The following is an 18652-nucleotide window of genomic DNA, read 5'->3' on the forward strand; positions in this document are numbered from 1 at the left end:
GGAGCGTCTCCACCCCCATCGTTCAGCCCGGATACAGACATCCAGCTCCGAGGGCCTTCTGGCGGTTCCCTCATTGCGAGAAGCTAAGCTACAGGGAACCAGGCAGAGGGCCTTCTTGGTAGTGGTGCCTGCCCTGTGGAACGCCCTCCCACTAGATGTCAAAGAGAACCACCACCACCAGACTTTTAGAAGACATCTGAAGGCAGCCCTGTTTAGGGAAGCTTTTAATATTTAATGCTGTATTGTTTTTAACACTCGACTGGAAGCCGCCCAGAGTGGCTGGGGAAACTCAGCCAGATGGGCGGGGTATAAATAATAAATTATTATTATATTACATGTATGCATATGTGTCTGTGTTATCTTATATCAGCACATGAAGGAAACTTGGGGGAGGGAAAAATCATTTTAATGCCAGGTTCAGACTTCCTGAGGCCCTCCAAGGACCACAGGCTGAGAACCCTTAGCTGCACGAGAACCCAAATATCGTACATAAAAAAGGCAACGCTACAATTATATTTACAAAAGCAATTATTGTATATTTTATTCACATCTTTCACCCCACGTTTGTAACTGACAGTGCAATCCTACCCATATCTACTCAGAAGCAAGTCCCACTGAATCCAGTGGAGCTTCTGCCCAGATAAGTGAGGTTAAGCATGCAGCCTGAGTTTCTTGTCTGGAGGACAGTCTCATAATACACACAAGTAACCTTACACATTACATGTAAGGATAGACCCGTTAAACATAACCAGTGATTGCTTCAGCTGAAAGTGAAAAGTAAAAAAAGAAAGTCCAATTCCATTTTTAAAAACCCTCCAATTAAGCATCCTTTTGTAAACAAGGCTTCTCCTGCAATTCTCTTTTCATGCCAGGAATCGCCCCTGCTCATTTAAGGGTATTTGCTCACTAATTTCTTGATCCCACATCCTTAAAGAAACAGCAGCTATTTCTGGAGCACCCCTGCATGGAAAGCACATGGCACCATGTGTGGCAGGAGCCACCACCGTTTAGCATGATTTGGCAGCTATTCTGGAGGTATCACCGTTGACTCAGGTATGTTGTAAGCATCGCTATTCTTTCTTTTGCCTGACAGCTGGTGGTCCCGCAAAGGCGGAGATGTACAGTTTGAGCCAGGCGTACGTGACACCTACAGCACAATATACAGAGGTGAGCAATAAAGGGAGGAAAGGGAATTTGACTATCCAGGTGGTGAAAGGCATCACAATTTCACACAAGATTTCCAGAGGTATCAGCCCAGTGAGGTAGATTGTTTCCAACCAATTAAGCAGAGGCCCTTCTTTTCTGTGGAGAGAGAAAGCAGAAAAAAGGATTTTAATATAATCACTTAAATTATCACTTTGAAAGTTACTGATATCTAAAATCAACCCCTCTTTTGCAAAGCAGAGCAAGCATGTCTTATTCTGGAGGAAATATCTAAATCGGGGATTGAGAACCAGTGACCCTCCAAATATTTTTGCTCCGCAGCTCCCATCATTCCGGACCATTGACTGATGAGCTGGGAGTCCAAAAACACAGCTAGAAGGCCACAGGCTTGCTATTCCCAATCTAAATGCAAGAGCAGGCAAAGACTCGCTAGGCTGTCCGGGAACCCCAGTCTAAAATGTGAGTAGGTTGTGGGCCCCACCTCTCAAAGACAACCAAAAGATGTACTAAGGCTGGTGGCAGGTGATGGTACTCATCGAGACATTTGCAAGTCCTAATGGAAGCTTGCCTTTGCAAAAACATTTAGGCTGTAATCCTAACCCCATTTTACCTGGGACTAAGGGCCACTGAACCCAACAACTAACTTGTGGTTAGACACGGTAAGATTGCACCGTTGGTCATTACCTGAATATGGCCTTCAGCGAGGAGAAGCTATACACCATGAAGAGCAGCATGAGCAAGATTTTAATAGGCAGTTCTGAAACACAACAAACAGTTGGCAGATGTTGTATATGACCAAACAATGGAGGGGGGATTGTTGTTGTTGTTTAGTCGTTTAGTCGTGTCCGACTCTTCGTGACCCCATGGACCAGAGAACGCCAGGCACCTCTGTCCTCCCCTGCTCCCGCAGTTTGGTCAAACTCATGCTGGTAACCTTGAAAACACTATCCAACCATCTCGTCCTCTGTCGCCCCCTTCTCCTTGTGCCCTCCATCTTTCCCAACATCAGGGTCTTCTCCAGGGAGTCTTCTCTTCTCATGAGGTGGCCAAAGTACCTTGGTCATGAGGTGACCAAAGTACCAAAATACTCTTTGTATTTGGCGTTTATTTTGTTTAACAAAGTGCATATACCACTTGATTAAAATAAAAATACAACTCTCTAAGCAGTGTACAAAACATTAGCAGCAGGCACATAGGAAGCTGCCTTATATTGAGTCTGACCACTGCCCAATCTAGTTCAGTATTTCCTACAATGACTAGCAGTGGCTCTTCAGGATTTCAGATAGGGTTCTTTCCCAGCCCTACCTGGAGAAGGCGAGGATTAAACCTGAGACCTTCTCTGTGCAAAGTAGTTTGCTCTACCACTGAGTTACATCACCTTCTAAGAAGAGGCAGCTGCTGTTTCAGAAGTACTTACATTAAAAATAAGGCACTCCTTCACTAATCGGGGAACCCTTTTATTCCATTCAAAGGAGTTTCAGTCAATGAGAGGAAGCAGCCCTAAATGACGTATATTCTCGATGTGTTGACGGCCCTTCACGTACACCAGTAACCTTTGAAAACGAATGTGTAAGCCAGGAAATATTTTCGGCAGGTGGTGAGAAATAGAAGGTACTTACCTGGTGCTGTAAACAGTAGAGGAAAAAGGGAAAGATGTCCTGTAGTCGACAGAACCAGATAGGTGCCAGCATCTCTGGATCTCTCCACAGCCAGCAGGCTAAAAACACATACCAAAAACAGGAGATTTTGGAAAGTAGCTAAGCTGTTCAAAGAGATCATTTTCTTCAAGGTCCTCCCTCACTGCTGCCACCATGCTCCCAGCACAATGCTATGCATGTCTACCCAGACGTTTCACAGAGTTCAGCTCTGGTTAACCATGTACAACGGGAGGTGATAAACTTGTAGCCTTCCCAAGGTTGTTGAATTACAGTTCCCACCATGCTGGCTGGGGCTGAAGGAAATTGGGAGTCCACCTTTGCAGCAATACCTAGGATCTTCCTGCAGCAGCAGGGGGAACAAGGAAGTCAAGTTCCAAAGCTGCTTCCTTGTTTTGCTCTTCAACTGTAAGAAGCTGCTTTATCCCTTACTTGTTTCTAAGATATCACAGAAACAGGCCCAAGATCCACAGGGAAGTCCTATGTAGCCACGGAATTTTTAAAGAGAAAATCAAATTAAGAAAACTACACTCTTTGGATTTCATTATGTCATTTGTGGTGTGATATTTGTAAGCCACCCTTCCCACAATCTTGCCCAGAAAAGGGGTCCAGGTGTGAAGACTGGAATTTATAAAAATGCAACCTGAACCCCTTTCCATCCCTCTTACCTCAGAGGGAGAATGGCGAGAAGGACTGCTTTCTCATGCACATGCCACCCAAACATGAAGGAGCTCAGCGCGCAGAGAACCAGGCATCGTAGAAAGCCTCTGGGCCCTTGGGGTTTAAACCAAAGACAGAAAACAGAGGGCTAGAAACAACAGGCAGAAAACAAAGCTTCAGTGGTGCATTTTAGCAGGCTTATCATTCAGTGGGAGCTCAGCAGTTGCTAAGCTCGGCATTTTTACAGCGGTGTCTTGGTTGTCAAACTTAATCCGTTCGAACCCGGAACTGTTCGAAAACCAAGACGCAGCTTCTTATTGGCTGCAGAAGCTTCCAAAGTTCCAAGTTCAGCTTCCAAAAAGCATTCGCAAACCACAACACCTACTTCCGGGTTTGCGGCATCCGGGAGCCGATTTGTTCAGGAGCCAAGCCGTTCGACAACCAAGGTTGCATTATTCTGCTTTGCATTGCCAGAAAGTGTTAAATTGCCCTTTTGAGATTCTAGATACCACCTACGTTACTTGGCAGTTTAACTGACGTGGGTCCTAAACCAAGGAACTCTGGGATTTGTAGTTTTGAGGATAATGCTGAGACAATCTTGTACCCTATACTTTTCAAGTGAGGGGTGCACCAGCGGTGCCACAACCATCTTTTAAAAAGCAGGGGTGGGGGAGGTGGAGAAAGGGTGACAAGCAGTGAAATTTAAGAGAATCTGTAAAAACAAAATCCAGAACATTGGAAGCTGACCTCATGCTTCAGATTTCAGTTAATGGTGGTTCTTGGGTCTGAACATTTTGCCCCACCTAAGAACATAAGAGCAGTCTGCTCCTGACTCTTTAAAAGCAGCCTAACACAGGTGTGTGTAGATTTGAAGCTTTCCCCATCCATGCACTTCTAACCCAGGAAAAGCTTCACCTGTTGAATTTCTGCAAGTCAGGCCACTGTTAAAGGCATAAAAGAAGTAAGCAAAACTAGTGCTAACTCTGTTTTTAAAGGTACAATAGACTGGCAGGGACCAGAGCGGGCTGAATATTCAAGGCAAGCAAGTTGGTGCTTTAACAGGGGAGCATTCATTTTAAATGGGGAGAAATTTCTTGTGGGCTGTGCTTGCAAGCAGATGAAGATGTGCTCAGAGGGGTAAAGTGATATGGATTTACCAGCATAGAGATGGCAGTACAGGTCAAAGTTGCCAATGGAGTCACTGAAGGAAGGACGGTATGTTGAAATTCTTGGACTAGCCCTCCAGTCATGGCAGCCTTGGGCATCTTTGCAGGGTCAAGGAATTTATATTTCAGACCTGGAAGTTATAATGAAGTCTGTAAGAAGGACAGGCACGTTGTCAGCCACACCATACCCACCCTAAATATATGTGGACGCAAGTCCCATGGGTTGTTTCAACGCTTGTTTACATCCAGAGAAATTTTAAATTTTATTTAAAGGTTTATAAGCCAGTTTTTGAGCAGATGCTCCAAAGTGTCTCATAGCACAAGTAAAACCCCAAAGCCGAATATAATATAAAATATAATTTAAAATATTGTGTTTGTGCTAAAAAACAGCATTAAAACTAAAATAAAATCAGGTTTAACAGAGTCAGTTTATAATCACAACCTATATTACATAGGATTATAAAAATGTAGGGTTGTTAGGGACCCTGAAGATCATCTGCTCCAACCCCCTGCAATGCAGAATATGCAGCTGTTCTGTATAGGGATCTAACCTGCAACCTGGGCGTTATGAGTACCATGCTCTAACCAACTGCACTGAATGGGTTAAGTCTCAAGGAAAAAGCGGGTCTTCTAGGCCTATTTAAGGACTAAGGGATGAGGCTCACTTAAGTTCAACAGGCACAGAATTCTACAGTTGTGGGACCACTGCTGAGTGCCCAGCAGCCTAACTCGTCATGTGCAATCATGCAAGGACGCTACACAGCCCAAATGGTGTACTAAAAATGTCCTTGTAGACATAGCAAGATGTCTGAGGCACACGCACATAACCAACTCCACTTTAGTAAAGAGTAAGCTTCTGAGAAGATATTTAGGATGGTTTGGAAGTCATCCTCTTGAGTGTGCACACACACTCATAAACGCTATCTCCAACTCCTCGGAAGATTCCATCAACAGTGCCTCCGAATTTTTTTTACACATCTCTTGGGAAGACAGGCAAACTAATGCCAGTGTAGTGGAAGAAGCAAAGATCACCAGTGCTGAAGCAATAATTCTTCAACATCAACTTCGTTGGACTGGTCATGTTGTTCGGGATGCCTGATTATCGTCTTCCAAAGCAGCTACTCTATTTCAAACTTAAAAATGGAAAGTGTAGTACGAGTGGTCAACAAAAGAGGCTTAAAGACTCTCTCAAGGAAAATCTTAAAAAATGTAGTATAAACACCAGCAACTGGGAAACACTGGCCTGCGAGTGCTTCATTTGGAGAATAGCTTTACCAAAGGTGTCATGAGCTTTGAAGACGCTCGGACTCAGGATGCAAGGGAGAAACGTGCTAAGAGGAAGGCACGCTTGGCAAGCCCTCACCGTGATCCCACTGTGGAATAACGTGTGGATCCAGAATTGGCCTCTACAGTCACCTATGGACACACCGTTAAGACCATGTTCATGGAAGCCAATCTTACTCAGCTATGAGTGATCACCAAAGAAGAAGAAGAGTAAACACAGTGGTTTAGGAGACTATGAAGATGAAGAACTTGCATGGAAATCTCCCTGCTGCTGTCGTATCCAATGACTGTCAAAGGCAAGACATTGGACTGGACATCCCACTTACCCAACCCAGTTAAACCCAGTTTATATATTCTTTTGCATACTTTCAAAAGATTAATAATAAAATGTAAGGAGAGGAACTGCCACTGTGCTAGTCAGACACAGCAGGCTTCTCCTACTGAAGATTTCTAATAGGGAACAAGAATCACCAAACAAGTATTTGCTATTAATACATGCAGGGTTAAGATACTCTACCAATAACGGAGAGCGCTTTGTCCAGGGCGTTGTACAGTGCCCAGAAATTAGGAGCCCAGTATGCATGGCAAAGGCCTCTCTTGAAAGGGAAGAGACGAGAGAGGACCTGAGGCAGCTGGCCCTAATGGAAGAAAAAGGAAGTCAGAAAGTTAGTCAAAGATTTTTCATTTATATTAAGTAACACAACAATACATTTATGGTTGTGGCTTTATTGCTTTTACTGGTCATGTTGTTGTATTTTGTTAAAATAATTTTAAATGATTTAATAATAATAATAATAATAATAATAATAATAATAATAATTTATTATTTTTACCCCGCCCATCTGGCTGGGTTTCCCCAGCCACTCTGGGCGGCTTCCATAGAAACCAAAGATACAGTAAAATATCACAGATTAAAAACTTCCCTGAACAGGGCTGCCTTAAGATGTCTTCTGAATGCCAGGTAGTTATTTATCTCTTTGACATCTGATGGGAGGGCGTTCCACAGGGCGGGCGCCACTACCGAGAAGGCCCTCTGCCTGGTTCCCTGTAGCTTAGCTTCTCGCAATGAGGGAACCGCCAGAACGCCCTCGGCGCTGGATCTCAGCGTCCGGGCAGAACGATGGGGGTGGAGACGCTCCTTCAGGTATACTGGGCCGAGGCCGTTTAGGGCTTTAAAGGTCAGCACCAACACTTTGAATTGTGCTTGGAAAGCTGCTTTCAGGGCCTTTGGATAGAAAATCAGCTTATAAATCCAAGTAGAAATCACAGAATAGCAGTGTTGGAAGGGACCACAAGGGTCAACTAGTTCAACCCCCTGCAAAGCAGGAATCTTGTTGTCCAATGTGGGGCTCAAACCCATAGCCCTGAGATTAATAGTCTCATGCTCTACAGATGGAGCTACCCTGAGCTAACAGCCAAGTCAAGAATGTTCCTCACACTCAATCAGCTTATAAAGAATATTATTCATACATATAGTAGCTACCCTTTGTACAAGTTACAAACACCTCGGGTTACAAACACTTTGGGTTACAGACTCCGCTAACCTGGGAGTAGTACCTTGGGTTAAGAACTTTGCCCCAGGATGAGAACAGAAATCGTGTGGTGCAGCGGCAGCAGGAGGCCCCATTAGCTAAAGTGGCACCTCAGGTGAAGAATGGTTTCAGGTTAAGAACGGACCTCCAGAACCAATTAAGTTCGTAACCAGAGGTACCACTGTACTCGCTTATGGGAACAATTAGTAAAGAACGTCTTGCATACAGTCATCACTCAGGAAGCAGGTGCATGTTTTAAAGAGGATCAGGGTCCTTACCCAAACAATAAATGGTCCCAGTGAAAGGGCAGAAACAAAGCAGACGATGAATCCCAGGGCAACTAAGCGAAGAAAACTGAAACTGCCCCATCGGAGGGATCCATCTGGAGAAAACGAAAATATTATGATTAAAACAGAAGAGGGGTGAAAGAAACAAGAAATGCTTCAGCAGTGTGTTTTACAGTGGTACCTCGCAAGACGAAATTAATTCGTTCTGCGAGTTTTTTCGTCTTGCAAATTTTTCGTCTTGCGAAGCACGGTTACAAAAGAAGTTTTGGAAAAGCTTCAAAAATCACCAAAGTCTTCAAAAACCTCAAAAAAGGTACCACACCACGTGCTATGAGTTGCTCCTCGAAGTCAAGTCGCAACTGCGGTTTTAAGAAAAAGGAAACAAACTTGCAAGACGTTTTCGTCTTGCGAAGCAAGCCCATAGGGAAATTCGTCTTGCGAAGCAACTCAAAAAACGAAAAACTCTTTCGTCTTGCGAGTTTTTCGTCTTGCGAGGCATTCGTCTTGCAGGGCACCACTGTAATTTTCTTCCCATTATAAAACAAGATCCTCCTCTGAGATAGTTAAATTCTTGTCATAGACCAGTCTTTCCCAACCTGGTGCCCACCAGATACTGTGGACTACAACCCCAGCCAATATGGCAGTCTTCTTTTTCACCTGGCAGTGTATCCAAACCCAGGTCGTTCCCCCTATGAAATCATCAATAACTTGCCTGAATTATTTGCAGTGAAGCAGTAGGACCGGAGGAGGTACACACCATATGCTGGGGCGACATAGAGGTTGATATGCTTGAAGTGCAAGAGGACGGCAAAGAGAAAAGCCCCTTCCAAGTGCCTTTTCTGAAAGGGAGTGTGGGGCAAGAGGGAAGAGAAAGGTCAGGCGGTTATTTGAAGGAACAAAGAATCCAAAGCCGACATAAACAGAATGCACACTTAAGAGCTGGATGAGACTTCTAGAATAGGAATTGGGCATGGCCGCCTCTTAATACACTACCTGGAATAGCCGTGCAATGGAAAGCAGCATAAATCCAAACAGAAAGCCATTGTACTGAAAATGAATGTCTGTGATTGAGTTAAGGAGTAACGTCCACTACAGAAAGACGCCCTAACCCAGGAAACATTTTAAACTTTAGTGCTTCAATTCAACTTCCATGTTGAATGACCAGTTGTAAGTCTTACCAGTAGCAAATTTAGCAGTTCCAATTCTCATTAGAATTTGATAGCTATCTCCCCACTCCCCCCAAAACCCAACCAAATGTTGATGTTTGGTTTAGGTTATCTGGCCAGATTTCTTTTGACACCTGAGTTGGAAGGATACGGTCCACAATTAAGAGGCCAAAATTCCATAAGAGGAGAACTGAAAGGACAAGCTGAGGGTTCTCCAGAGGTTCCTTTGTACTTCGCTTCCCATTTACACATCTACAGCACCTGAGCAGAGGAGAAATAAAGAGACAAGACAAAATCCAAATCCCTTTGTTCTTCCATACACATTTCTTAAAGATCAGGTGCGGTTTATAGGTTATGTTAACACTGTTTTTTTGGTTTTTAAAAATACTCCATCTATTCCATCTAAAATACTCCATCTATTCTACTCTTCAACACATTTACTGATTTCAACAAGAGGCAGGCTGAATGATTTCTTTCCAGATTCCAGTGGCTTATCTTCCCTTCTCCCAAAACACAAAACATAAAGACTTCTTATTTAAAAGCAATAAAGGGGCACCAACATACTCGCGAACTGCGTAGATGAAGAGCACATCTGTGAAGATGACCGAAAGCCTCTGGAAAAGAATGGTTGGGTAGCTGGAATAGTTGAGGTTTTGGATGACCAGCATCTCTTTGTCAAAGTATTTGGCAACATGTGAAAGCCCATACTCAAACCATGCAAAGAAGGGAGGGTAATCCAAGGTCCACTCAGAAGTTGCCTGTAAACATGGGAAAAGAACGCAAGTGAGAAGGCAGGTGTCAATCACTGGACGACCTTAAACTGTAAGCTAGTTCACATATGCCAGGGGTCTGCAACCCGCGGCTCCGGAGCTGCATGCGGCTCTTTTACACCTTTGCCGCGGCTCCGTGGCGGATACTAGCGAGGGGAGGAGGCACATTGTGCGCCCCGAAACTCCCCACTGTGGTGGGCGCTGTACTGGCTGTGACGTCGCATGGGGGCGGTGCGTGCGTTAGTCACGCACCGTCCTGACGTCACCTTCCCGCCCGCACGCCCGCTACATTGTAAGGGGCATGTACGCTGGTCACTGTTTTGAAGGGGAGTGAAGAACACACACACAAAAAAAGGTAACTTGTTAATTTAACGTTTATTTCTATGAGGAGGAGTAATTCTGAGGGGTCAAACAAAGAAATAATAAAAAAAAGTGACAAAAAAGTTATTTTTATAATGACGAGTTTTGCGGCTCCCAGGTTTTTTTTTCTTCGGAAACGGGTCCAAGTGGCTCTTTTTGTCTTAAAGGTTGCAGACCCCTGACATATGCACATTCAACGTGTGGCAAGTGCAACATCAAGTGATCTCTCGTTTCGTGAACAAATCAAATGGTTTGCAGTCATTAGGGTGGCTTTTTAAAAAAATGTGCAAAGGGGAACGATCTGGATCAGTTGGCTGTTCTAAACCAGACAGAGACCTTCACTTTTACTCTAGGAAGCCTGGAAAAACAGGCAAAAGACATTTCAATTGCCTGCCCTGGAGGTCCATTCAGCTTCCAGTAACAAGGAAGGGATATCTGACGGCAGCCTTTAATCATCTGCAAAACTCCACAAGATGCTGCACCTCACTGTTCTAAGAACCAAGCACACTTCTGGAAAGGCAGAAAGACACACTTACCTCATAATACCACTGAGAGACTGGTAAGCTATGGGTGATGGCTAGCCAGTTCCTATGCACTTCAAAATCTGTGGAATGACTACAAGAAGTTAGATATTAGTATCTGGATCATACCACATAGCTTTCTACTTTGTAAAAGGCAAAAGATTTATATGATCTAAAGAGAAACCAGAGCATTTCTACTTTGCATTTTCCAGTGCAAAAGTAGGTAAATAAGAACCGATGAGGAACTCTCTGCTAGGTTGTTAACAAGAGACAAACTTTCAGCAGTTGTGCTCATGCATTAACATGTATGTCTATGTATCTCTGTAGGTATCTGTGCACAATAGCTTTCCTACAGTTAATTCTGTTTCCTAATTTCATGAGAAATTACTTCTGCCACATTTTAAATTTATGTTCCAGCAATTCAATTACTGCTACATCTACAACTCACATTCCCATTTATATGTAAATGTACACAGCAGTGGATGACCAAAAGGTAAGGAGAATTTTCAGAGCGGCACTCGGTGGGCTCACAGAGCAAACCGACAAAAAGGTGGACTGGGCTCATACACCATTAACACAGAATCATAGAAAGTTATGTAGAAGAGGACATTTTGACCCCTGGATGTCAGGACAAGCTGCAACTGCCAAAATTTGCAACATGTAGAGAGACAATGGAGTGCATCTCTGGCGGTGAAGTAGCAGCACTGAAGTTGCCTCCCAAGGGTACAAGCCTGGGCAGTATGTATAGAGGTCCTGAGCCGCTCAGATGACAACACATACCCCTCTCAGCTGGGCTGCAAGAGTTGCCAAAAGGAGGCATGCAAGGCACCATCCAACCGTCTTAGGGACTGCACTACAGATTTGTGTCAGGATTATGCCTTAGCCCTTTTATCTCCCGAATACATCCAGCAAGGCAGCAGAGGTTTAGGATCTTTTCCTTCTACTTGGGCTACCTTCCCAGGTTGATGAGCCCCACCTGCCCCTCACTTCTCTCTACAGCACATGCAGAAACTGCCTTCTTGGCTGTTGGACCCACTATTAGTATCACCTGCTCAATACATTGGAGCTAATCCTTGCATGGAGGGGAACTACACCTGTAAATATCAGCTGCTGGGAACTGCAAGTGGGGAAGAGGGCTGTTGTGCTCATGACCAGTTTCAGGGCTTTCCAACAGCATCTGTTTGGCTGCTATGAGAACAAAAAGCTGGAATACAGGAGACTTTGGTCTGACCTTGTGGGGTTTTCAAATGTACTTAATGTACAATTGGGCCAAAGCAGCCAATCATAACAGCCTTCACTATGTCAGCTGATGTTTTCTTTTTCTTTCTTTTTTTGTTAAACTTGCTATAAAACATAATTGCACTGATTACCAAAATATGCTCCGTGAAAATCTTGTTCTTAGTCTGACCACATCCTGCAATAGTCAACAGTAGAATTGGTGTCCATTTCCCCAGACACAGCAACATACTTTAGTGCTTTGACAAAACCTGCATCTCCTGCATTATTAAGCCTAATGGGCATTTACTGGAATTGATGCAGTGCTTTTTTCCATTTTATCACCTGGAAGCCCAGAGGGCTAACTAATATTCCTCCTCTTCAGTTAGAGCTGTATCCAATCCCTCATGTTCTTCATAAACTTGGTATTACTGCACTTCTGAGTTTGACTCCACTACTAACTAGGGTATAATTTATTGAAGATAGATAATCTGAAGGGGTCTCCAGCAGAGAATTAGAATAAAGATAGATGATAGATAGATAGATAGATAGATAGATAGATAGAAGGAAACGGGGAAAGAACAAAGGTCAGGGAGGAAACAAAGGCATTGAAAGAATGCTATTATTTTAATCACACATACTTTGGGTTAAGGTAGGGATACCTAACATGGTACCCACTAAATGTTTCATGAACATAAGAAAAGCCTGTTGGATCAGGCCCATCTAGTCCAGCATCTGATTCTCACGGTGCCCAGCAGATGCCTGCAGAAAACCTATTAAGCAGGACGCAGGTACAAAAGCACCTTCCCCTCTTGTGACGTCCAGCAATTGGTATTCAGAAGCCATTTACTGCCTCCCCAACTGTGGAGGCAGAGCACGGCCATCGTGGCTGGTAGCCACTGATAGTCATATGCTCTATGAATTTGTCTAAACCTAGAATCATAGAATCATAGAGTTGGAAGAGACCACAAGGGCCATCGAGTCCAACCCCCTGCCAAGCAGGAAACACCATCAGAGCACTCCTGACATATGGTTGTCAAGCCTCTGCTTAAAGACTTCCAAAGAAGGAGACTCCACCACACTCCTTGGCAGCAAATTCCACTGTCAAACAGCTCTTACTGTCAGGAAGTTCTTCCTAATGTTTAGGTGGAATCTTCTTTCTTGTAGTTTGGATCCATTGCTCCGTGTCCGCTTCTCTGGAGTAGCAGAAAACAACCTTTCTCCCTCCTCTATGTGACATCCTTTTATATATTTGAACATGGCTATCATATCACCCCTTAACCTCCTCTTCTCCAGGCTAAACATGCCCAGCTCCCTTAGCCGTTCCTCATAAGGCATCGTTTCCAGGCCTTTGACCATCCTCTATTAAAGTAATCCAAGTTGGTGGCCCATCCCTGCCTTTTGGTCTATAACTCTTTGCCTTGAGGGATAGCTCAGCTGAGACTCTGAATCTGAGGGTTGTGGGTTTGAGCCCCATGTTGGGTGAAAGATTCCTGCACTGCAGGGAACTGGCTTAGATGATCCTCATGGTCCCTTATAACTCTATAATTCTGTGATTTTGTGAACTCTCATTTGTCCCAGACAGCATGAGTTCACCATGTTGGCCATCCCTGCAATAAGGTGTAGGGAATGGGGTGTGATCCAAAGGAAAAAAGTGAGTTTTAAGGAAAACTTTTTCCACCCAAGGGCAGCATGTTAAATAGAGTGGGTTCTCTACTTGCTTGATTGCAAGCAAGCTGAAGTATACCTGATCGAAACAATTCCATATTCCTCCCGCCTACCTATGTCTTGAATTCCCTCCCCTTCCTGTGTGCCTGCCTGGGGTCCATTTTATATTACAATCCCCTCAGGGCAGAGACCTGTCAAACCTGTTCTTTGTAAAGCACCACGTTCGCATGGGACTGCACTGCTTGTTGTGCAATTCACACATATGTCTCCTAACCTTACACTTACTGGAGCTTTGCTTATGAAATGTATATTTTGTCGTCATTTAAAAGTTGCAGCGTAAGTTCTACAGACTGACTCTCAGGTTTCCCATCCTCTTTTTTTGACATTACAGGAGGGTTGGAAGAATTAGGAATAACATTAAGAATAGCCTACTGGATCTACTTCCTGACAGTAAGAGCTGTTCGACAGTGGAATTTGCTGCCAAGGAGTGTGGTGGAGTCTCCTTCTTTGGAGGTCTTTAAGCAAAGGCTTGACAACCATATGTCAGGAGTGCTTTGATGGTGTTTCCTGCTTGGCAGGGGGTTGGACTTGATGGCCCTTGTGGTCTCTTCCAACTCTATGATTCTATTATTCTAGTCCAGCATCCTGTTCTCACAGCGGTCAACTAGATGCCTGAGGAACCAGTGAACAGGATTTGAGCACAAGAGCGCTCTCCCTTCCTGCTGTTTCCTGCAACTGGCATTCGGAATCATTGCTGCCTCCAGCTGCGGAGGTACAGCATAGCTGGCTAGAAGCCCTCTCCTCGTCCTTGACTTTGTCTAATCCTCTTTTAAATCTGTCTAGGGTGGTGGCCATTGCTGCCTCCTGGGGGAGCAAGTCCCATAGTTTGTCTATGTGCTGCGTGAAGTATCACTTTCTTTCCTCTGTCCTGAATAATGATAATTCATTTATATGCCGGCCGCGCATCTGACTGGGTTTACCCAGGGACTCTGGGAGGCTTCCAACAAATTACAGTGGTACCTCGGGTTAAGTACTTAATTCGTTCCAGAGGTCTGTTCTTAACCTGAAACTGTTCTTAACCTGAAGCACCACTTTAGCTAATGGGGCCTCCCGCTGCTGCTGCACCGCCAGAGCACAATTTCTGTTCTCATCCTGAAGCAAAGCTCTTAACCTGAAGCACTATTTCTGGGTTAGTGGAGTCTGTAACCTGAAGCGTATGTAACCTCAAGCGTATGTAACCCGAGGTACCACTGCGCAGTAAAACACAGGTAAGACATCAAACATTAAAAACTTCTCCATACACCATACAACAGCCCATGAGGCCCTTAATCTCAGGGTCGTAGCTTCCAGCCTCACCTCGGGCAAAAGTTCCCTGCATTGCAGGGGGTTGGGCTGGATGACCCCTGGGAGTCCCTTCCTACTCTGCAGTTATTCCACGATTAAAAGAGGCGATGGGGGGGGGATCATTCCTCTGCCCACCTTTCTCCGTGCCACGTATTCATTTCATAAAATGCCAGTTACGGAGCGAGGTTTCCCAAGCGCGTGGGTTTCCCAGCTGTTTTTTTGGACTACAACTCCCGTCATCCCTAGCGAGCAGAACCAGCGGGCGGGGATGATGGGAGTTGTAGTTCAAAAAACTGCCAGAGGCCCAAAGTCTGGGGAACGCTGCTGTAGAGGGAAGCCCTGCAACCGGGAACCCAAGGCAGACTCAGAGAGAGAGGGGGGGGGACCAGGCAGCAGGAGGCCGGAGAGACCCCCGCGAGGAACAGCCGCGTCCATTATGGCGGCGCTGGCCGCCCCTTCCCCGCCAGAAGAATGTGAGGGGAAATAATAACGAATCCGGGCTCCTTACTACGTGGGGATGAGGAGCAGCTTGAGTAGCGTGACCCCGAAGGCCACAGCCGCGAACCAGCCGCCGCCGCCAGCGCCTCCGCTCGCCGCCATCACGGCCCGCTTGCCTCCGCCAGCGCCTCAGAGGGCCGGCGGGCACTGCGCATGCGTGGGGGGGAGGCGAGCCGTTGCCGCGCCGCAACGGTTTCAACCGCCTTCGCAGCATCTAGGCGCCTGCGCGGGAAGACGGTCGGGCAGGAAAAGTACTGCGCCTGCGCGCTGGCTTTACTCGCGGGGTCCTGGCTCGCCCCTCGCCACACCCCCTGCAGGCGGGACTGTGTCAACGCAGCCGCCTCGACGCAGGCGGGGTTTCAAAGCGGTTTGCAAACCGGTTCTTTGCTTGTTATGTGCAGTTGGTTCCAAGCCTAGAGCCTCTAGAATTCAGTGGGGCTTATTTCTGGCAGACTGTGAGAGGGTTGCAGGCTTCTAAATGTGCAGTAGTCCCAAGTCTAAATCCTGACCCTGTAGAATTTATTGGGCTGTTTTTATTCTGATTATATATACTGTATGTGTGTGTGTGTGTGTGTGTGTGTGTATATATATATATGTTTTTATGTTGATCTAGTATGTGAACCACCCAGGTATAGGTATAGGTAAAGGTCCAGTTACGTCCAGTCGCAGACGACTCTGGGATTGCAGCGCTCATCTCGCTTTACAGGCCAAGGGAGCCGGCGTTTGCCTGCAGACAGTTTTTCCGGGTCATGTGGCCAGCATGACTAAGCCGCTTCAGGCACAATGGAACACTGAAACCAGAGCAGTGCATGGAAACGGCGTTTACCTTCCCACCGCAGTGGTACCTATTCATCAACTTGCACTTTCTGGCATGCTTTTGAACTGCTAGGTTGGCAGGAGCAGGGACCGAGCAACAGGAGCTCACCCCGTCACGGGGATTTGAATCGCCGACTTTCTGATCAGCGATCCCAAGAGGCTCAGTGTCCGGGTATAGGGCGGTACAGTCATACCGTGTTTTGCAATCGGGATCTGTTTCAGAGCCCCAGCCACTAGCCGAAAAGGATGCAGGAAAAAGCACTGCGTCTGTGCACACGCGGAGCGGTTTGCGCTTCTGCACATGCACAAGTGGCAAACCCAGAAGTAACCCGTTCTGGTACTTCCGGGTTTGCCGCGGACGTTCGCCGGAACGGATGCCTGACGAGGTGGACATTCGTGGAGGTATTACTGTATATAAATTCACTATTTATATAAATATATAAATTGCACTATTGTATGCCCAGATAATATTCTTATTGTCTGATTCCACCCTTTATCCAAACACCATAGGGCTGTTTACAGTTAGTGTTGCAGGGACTGCATTCGGAACTAACCTCAGTTTTCTGGAGACTCTCCAAAGACAGACCCATCTGTACAATTTATTACAGTCATCTATCCAGCACGGGTGGCGCTGTGGGTAAAAGCCTCAGCGCCTAGGGCTTGCCGATCGAAAGGTCGGCGGTTCGAATCCCCGTGGCGGGGTGTGCTCCCGCTGCTCGGTCCCAGCACCTGCCAACCTAGCAGTTCGAAAGCACCCCCGGGTGCAAGTAGATAAATAGGGACCGCTTACTGGCAGGAAGGTAAACGGTGTTTCCGTGTGCTGCGCTGGCTCGCCAGATGCAGCTTTGTCACGCTGGCCACGTGACCCGGAAGTGTCTCCGGACAGCGCTGGCCCCCGGCCTCTTGAGTGAGATGGGCGCACAACCCCAGAGTCTGTCAAGACTGGCCCGTACGGGCAGGGGTACCTTTACCTTTTTATCCTAGATGTCAGTTTAATGGAAAGGCATGTTGTTCAACACGATAACAATGCCTCCCGCCCCGATGCATAGAAAACCAAAGTCTATCTGTAACGGGCCGCCATGCCAGTCTCTGTGTCTGAAAAATGCTCTTTAACAAATTTCATCGCCCTTTTAGTCAATGGGGGCCATGCAACTTGGGGTGGGGTCAGGACAGAGGTCATGCTCCATTTTCTACTTTTGTCATGCAATAACTACCTGTGGGATATTGCGATCCGTCATAAACCAAGCCCAGACACACATGCGGAATTCTCAGAGGCATGTTTCTAAAGTTAACAAGCAGATTTATTATAAACATCTGTTAAACCCAATATGCTTTTAGAGAGAGTCCCAAAGACCCTGTAACTCTGCAATAAGATGTCTTTACAGGATCTGTCATGGAGTTTGGCATTTATTGCAGAACTGAACGCCATTCGTCATAATCCCCCACAGAGCATCGAGGGTCAACATCTAAGGACACCTTTCAAAGGGTCACTTTGGCATCCCGATGAAGCAGATTTCTTTCTGAATTCTTTCCAAGAAGTGGTGAACTGAAATCGCAAAAGAGTTTTTACAGGACCAGTTTCTGTGCACAAAAAAGTCAGATGTTTTTACAATGTTTGCAACCAATTTCCTACAGACATCTTTGGTCCTTCCTAAGGCAAGCTCCCTCTATCCTGACTGCCCACTCTGCTGTTATTCCATTGGCCAGGGGACCAAGATCACTGTTGGACTATGACTACAGCCCCTGGAAGTATGGCTGATAGCCAGGGATGATGGGAGTTGTAGTCCAACAACAAGCGTAGGGTACCATGCTATTATTATTAAATGTTTTTATATATGCTGGAAGCCGCCCAGAGTGGCTGGAAGCTGCCCAAGGTGGCTGGGGCAACCCAATAAGCTGGATGGGGTACAAATAATAAATTATTATTATTATTATTATTATTATTATTATTATTATTAATTGGCCACCACTACTGGCATAAGTTGCATGCCTTCCTAGAGAGAGATGACCTGGCCATAGGTACCCATGCCCTAGATACACTCCTGCTTTTATTCATTGCTTTCGTGTATTTTAGTCGCTATGGCTTTAAAACAATCTGCTGCTCTGTTGCTTCTACTGCTTTCCATTATGCAATATATTTATTTTTTCGTTAAGCCCTCTGGAGACTTATGCAAAAGATGGGCAGTAAATCCCTAACAGTGCCCTCCTACGCATGTTTATTTGGAAGTTAAGTCCCTGCTGTGTTCAGTGGGCTCACTCCCAGATAAGTGTGAGTGGGATTGCCGCCTTAAATGAATAAATAATAGAATTGCAGAGTTGGGACACCGAGGTCATCCAGTCCAACCCCCTGCAATGCAGGAATGCAATATACTCCAAATGAAGCACAGGGCTAGTGAGCTATGTTCTCTTTGGGGGTGAGGGTTTCACAAGTTGTGCAGGCCTGATCTAAACCTAGGCCCCTTCATGTTTTTTTCTTTTTGCGCTGAGGAGAATCTGTGTCCGTCCGTGTCCAACACCCCTTCTCAATCTGACTACTGCAATGCGCT

The 18652-nt window shown here is 45.7% G+C and overlaps 1 protein-coding gene and 1 non-coding gene across 2 annotated transcripts; both read right to left on the minus strand.

The window, feature by feature from the left end:
• Positions 1-510: 510 nt before the first annotated feature.
• Positions 511-15409, minus strand: ALG8 (ALG8 alpha-1,3-glucosyltransferase). Its single transcript, XM_053385138.1, has 13 exons — positions 15301-15409; positions 10581-10659; positions 9479-9672; positions 9066-9175; positions 8742-8809; positions 8461-8587; positions 7740-7843; positions 6447-6567; positions 4637-4776; positions 3488-3627; positions 2784-2881; positions 1849-1921; positions 511-1302 (listed from the first exon to the last, which is right to left on the minus strand). The coding sequence occupies exons 1-13, from the start codon at positions 15390-15392 to the stop codon at positions 1071-1073; spliced, it is 1578 nt and encodes a 525-aa protein (XP_053241113.1). The 5' UTR covers positions 15393-15409; the 3' UTR covers positions 511-1070.
• Positions 10326-10463, minus strand: LOC128413288 (small Cajal body-specific RNA 3). Its single transcript, XR_008330309.1, has one exon. It is a non-coding gene; the product is annotated as a small Cajal body-specific RNA 3 (non-coding RNA).
• Positions 15410-18652: the final 3243 nt, after the last annotated feature.

Source organism: Podarcis raffonei, chromosome 4 (genome assembly GCF_027172205.1).
Source record: "Podarcis raffonei isolate rPodRaf1 chromosome 4, rPodRaf1.pri, whole genome shotgun sequence".
NCBI lineage: Eukaryota > Metazoa > Chordata > Lepidosauria > Squamata > Lacertidae > Podarcis > Podarcis raffonei.

Excerpts from the sequence above, each read along its gene's own strand:
- ALG8 (XM_053385138.1), bottom strand. The coding sequence starts at position 15,392 with ATGGCGGCGAGCGGAGGCGCTGGCGGCGGCGGCTGGTTCGCGGCTGTG. Across the intron at positions 3,628-4,636 it reads GTACTGCCATCTCTATGCTG|CCCTCTGTTTTCTGTCTTTG; the intron begins GTAAATCCATAT and ends TGTTGTTTCTAG. Across the intron at positions 1,922-2,783 it reads TCTACTGTTTACAGCACCAG|AACTGCCTATTAAAATCTTG; the intron begins GTAAGTACCTTC and ends GTTGTGTTTCAG.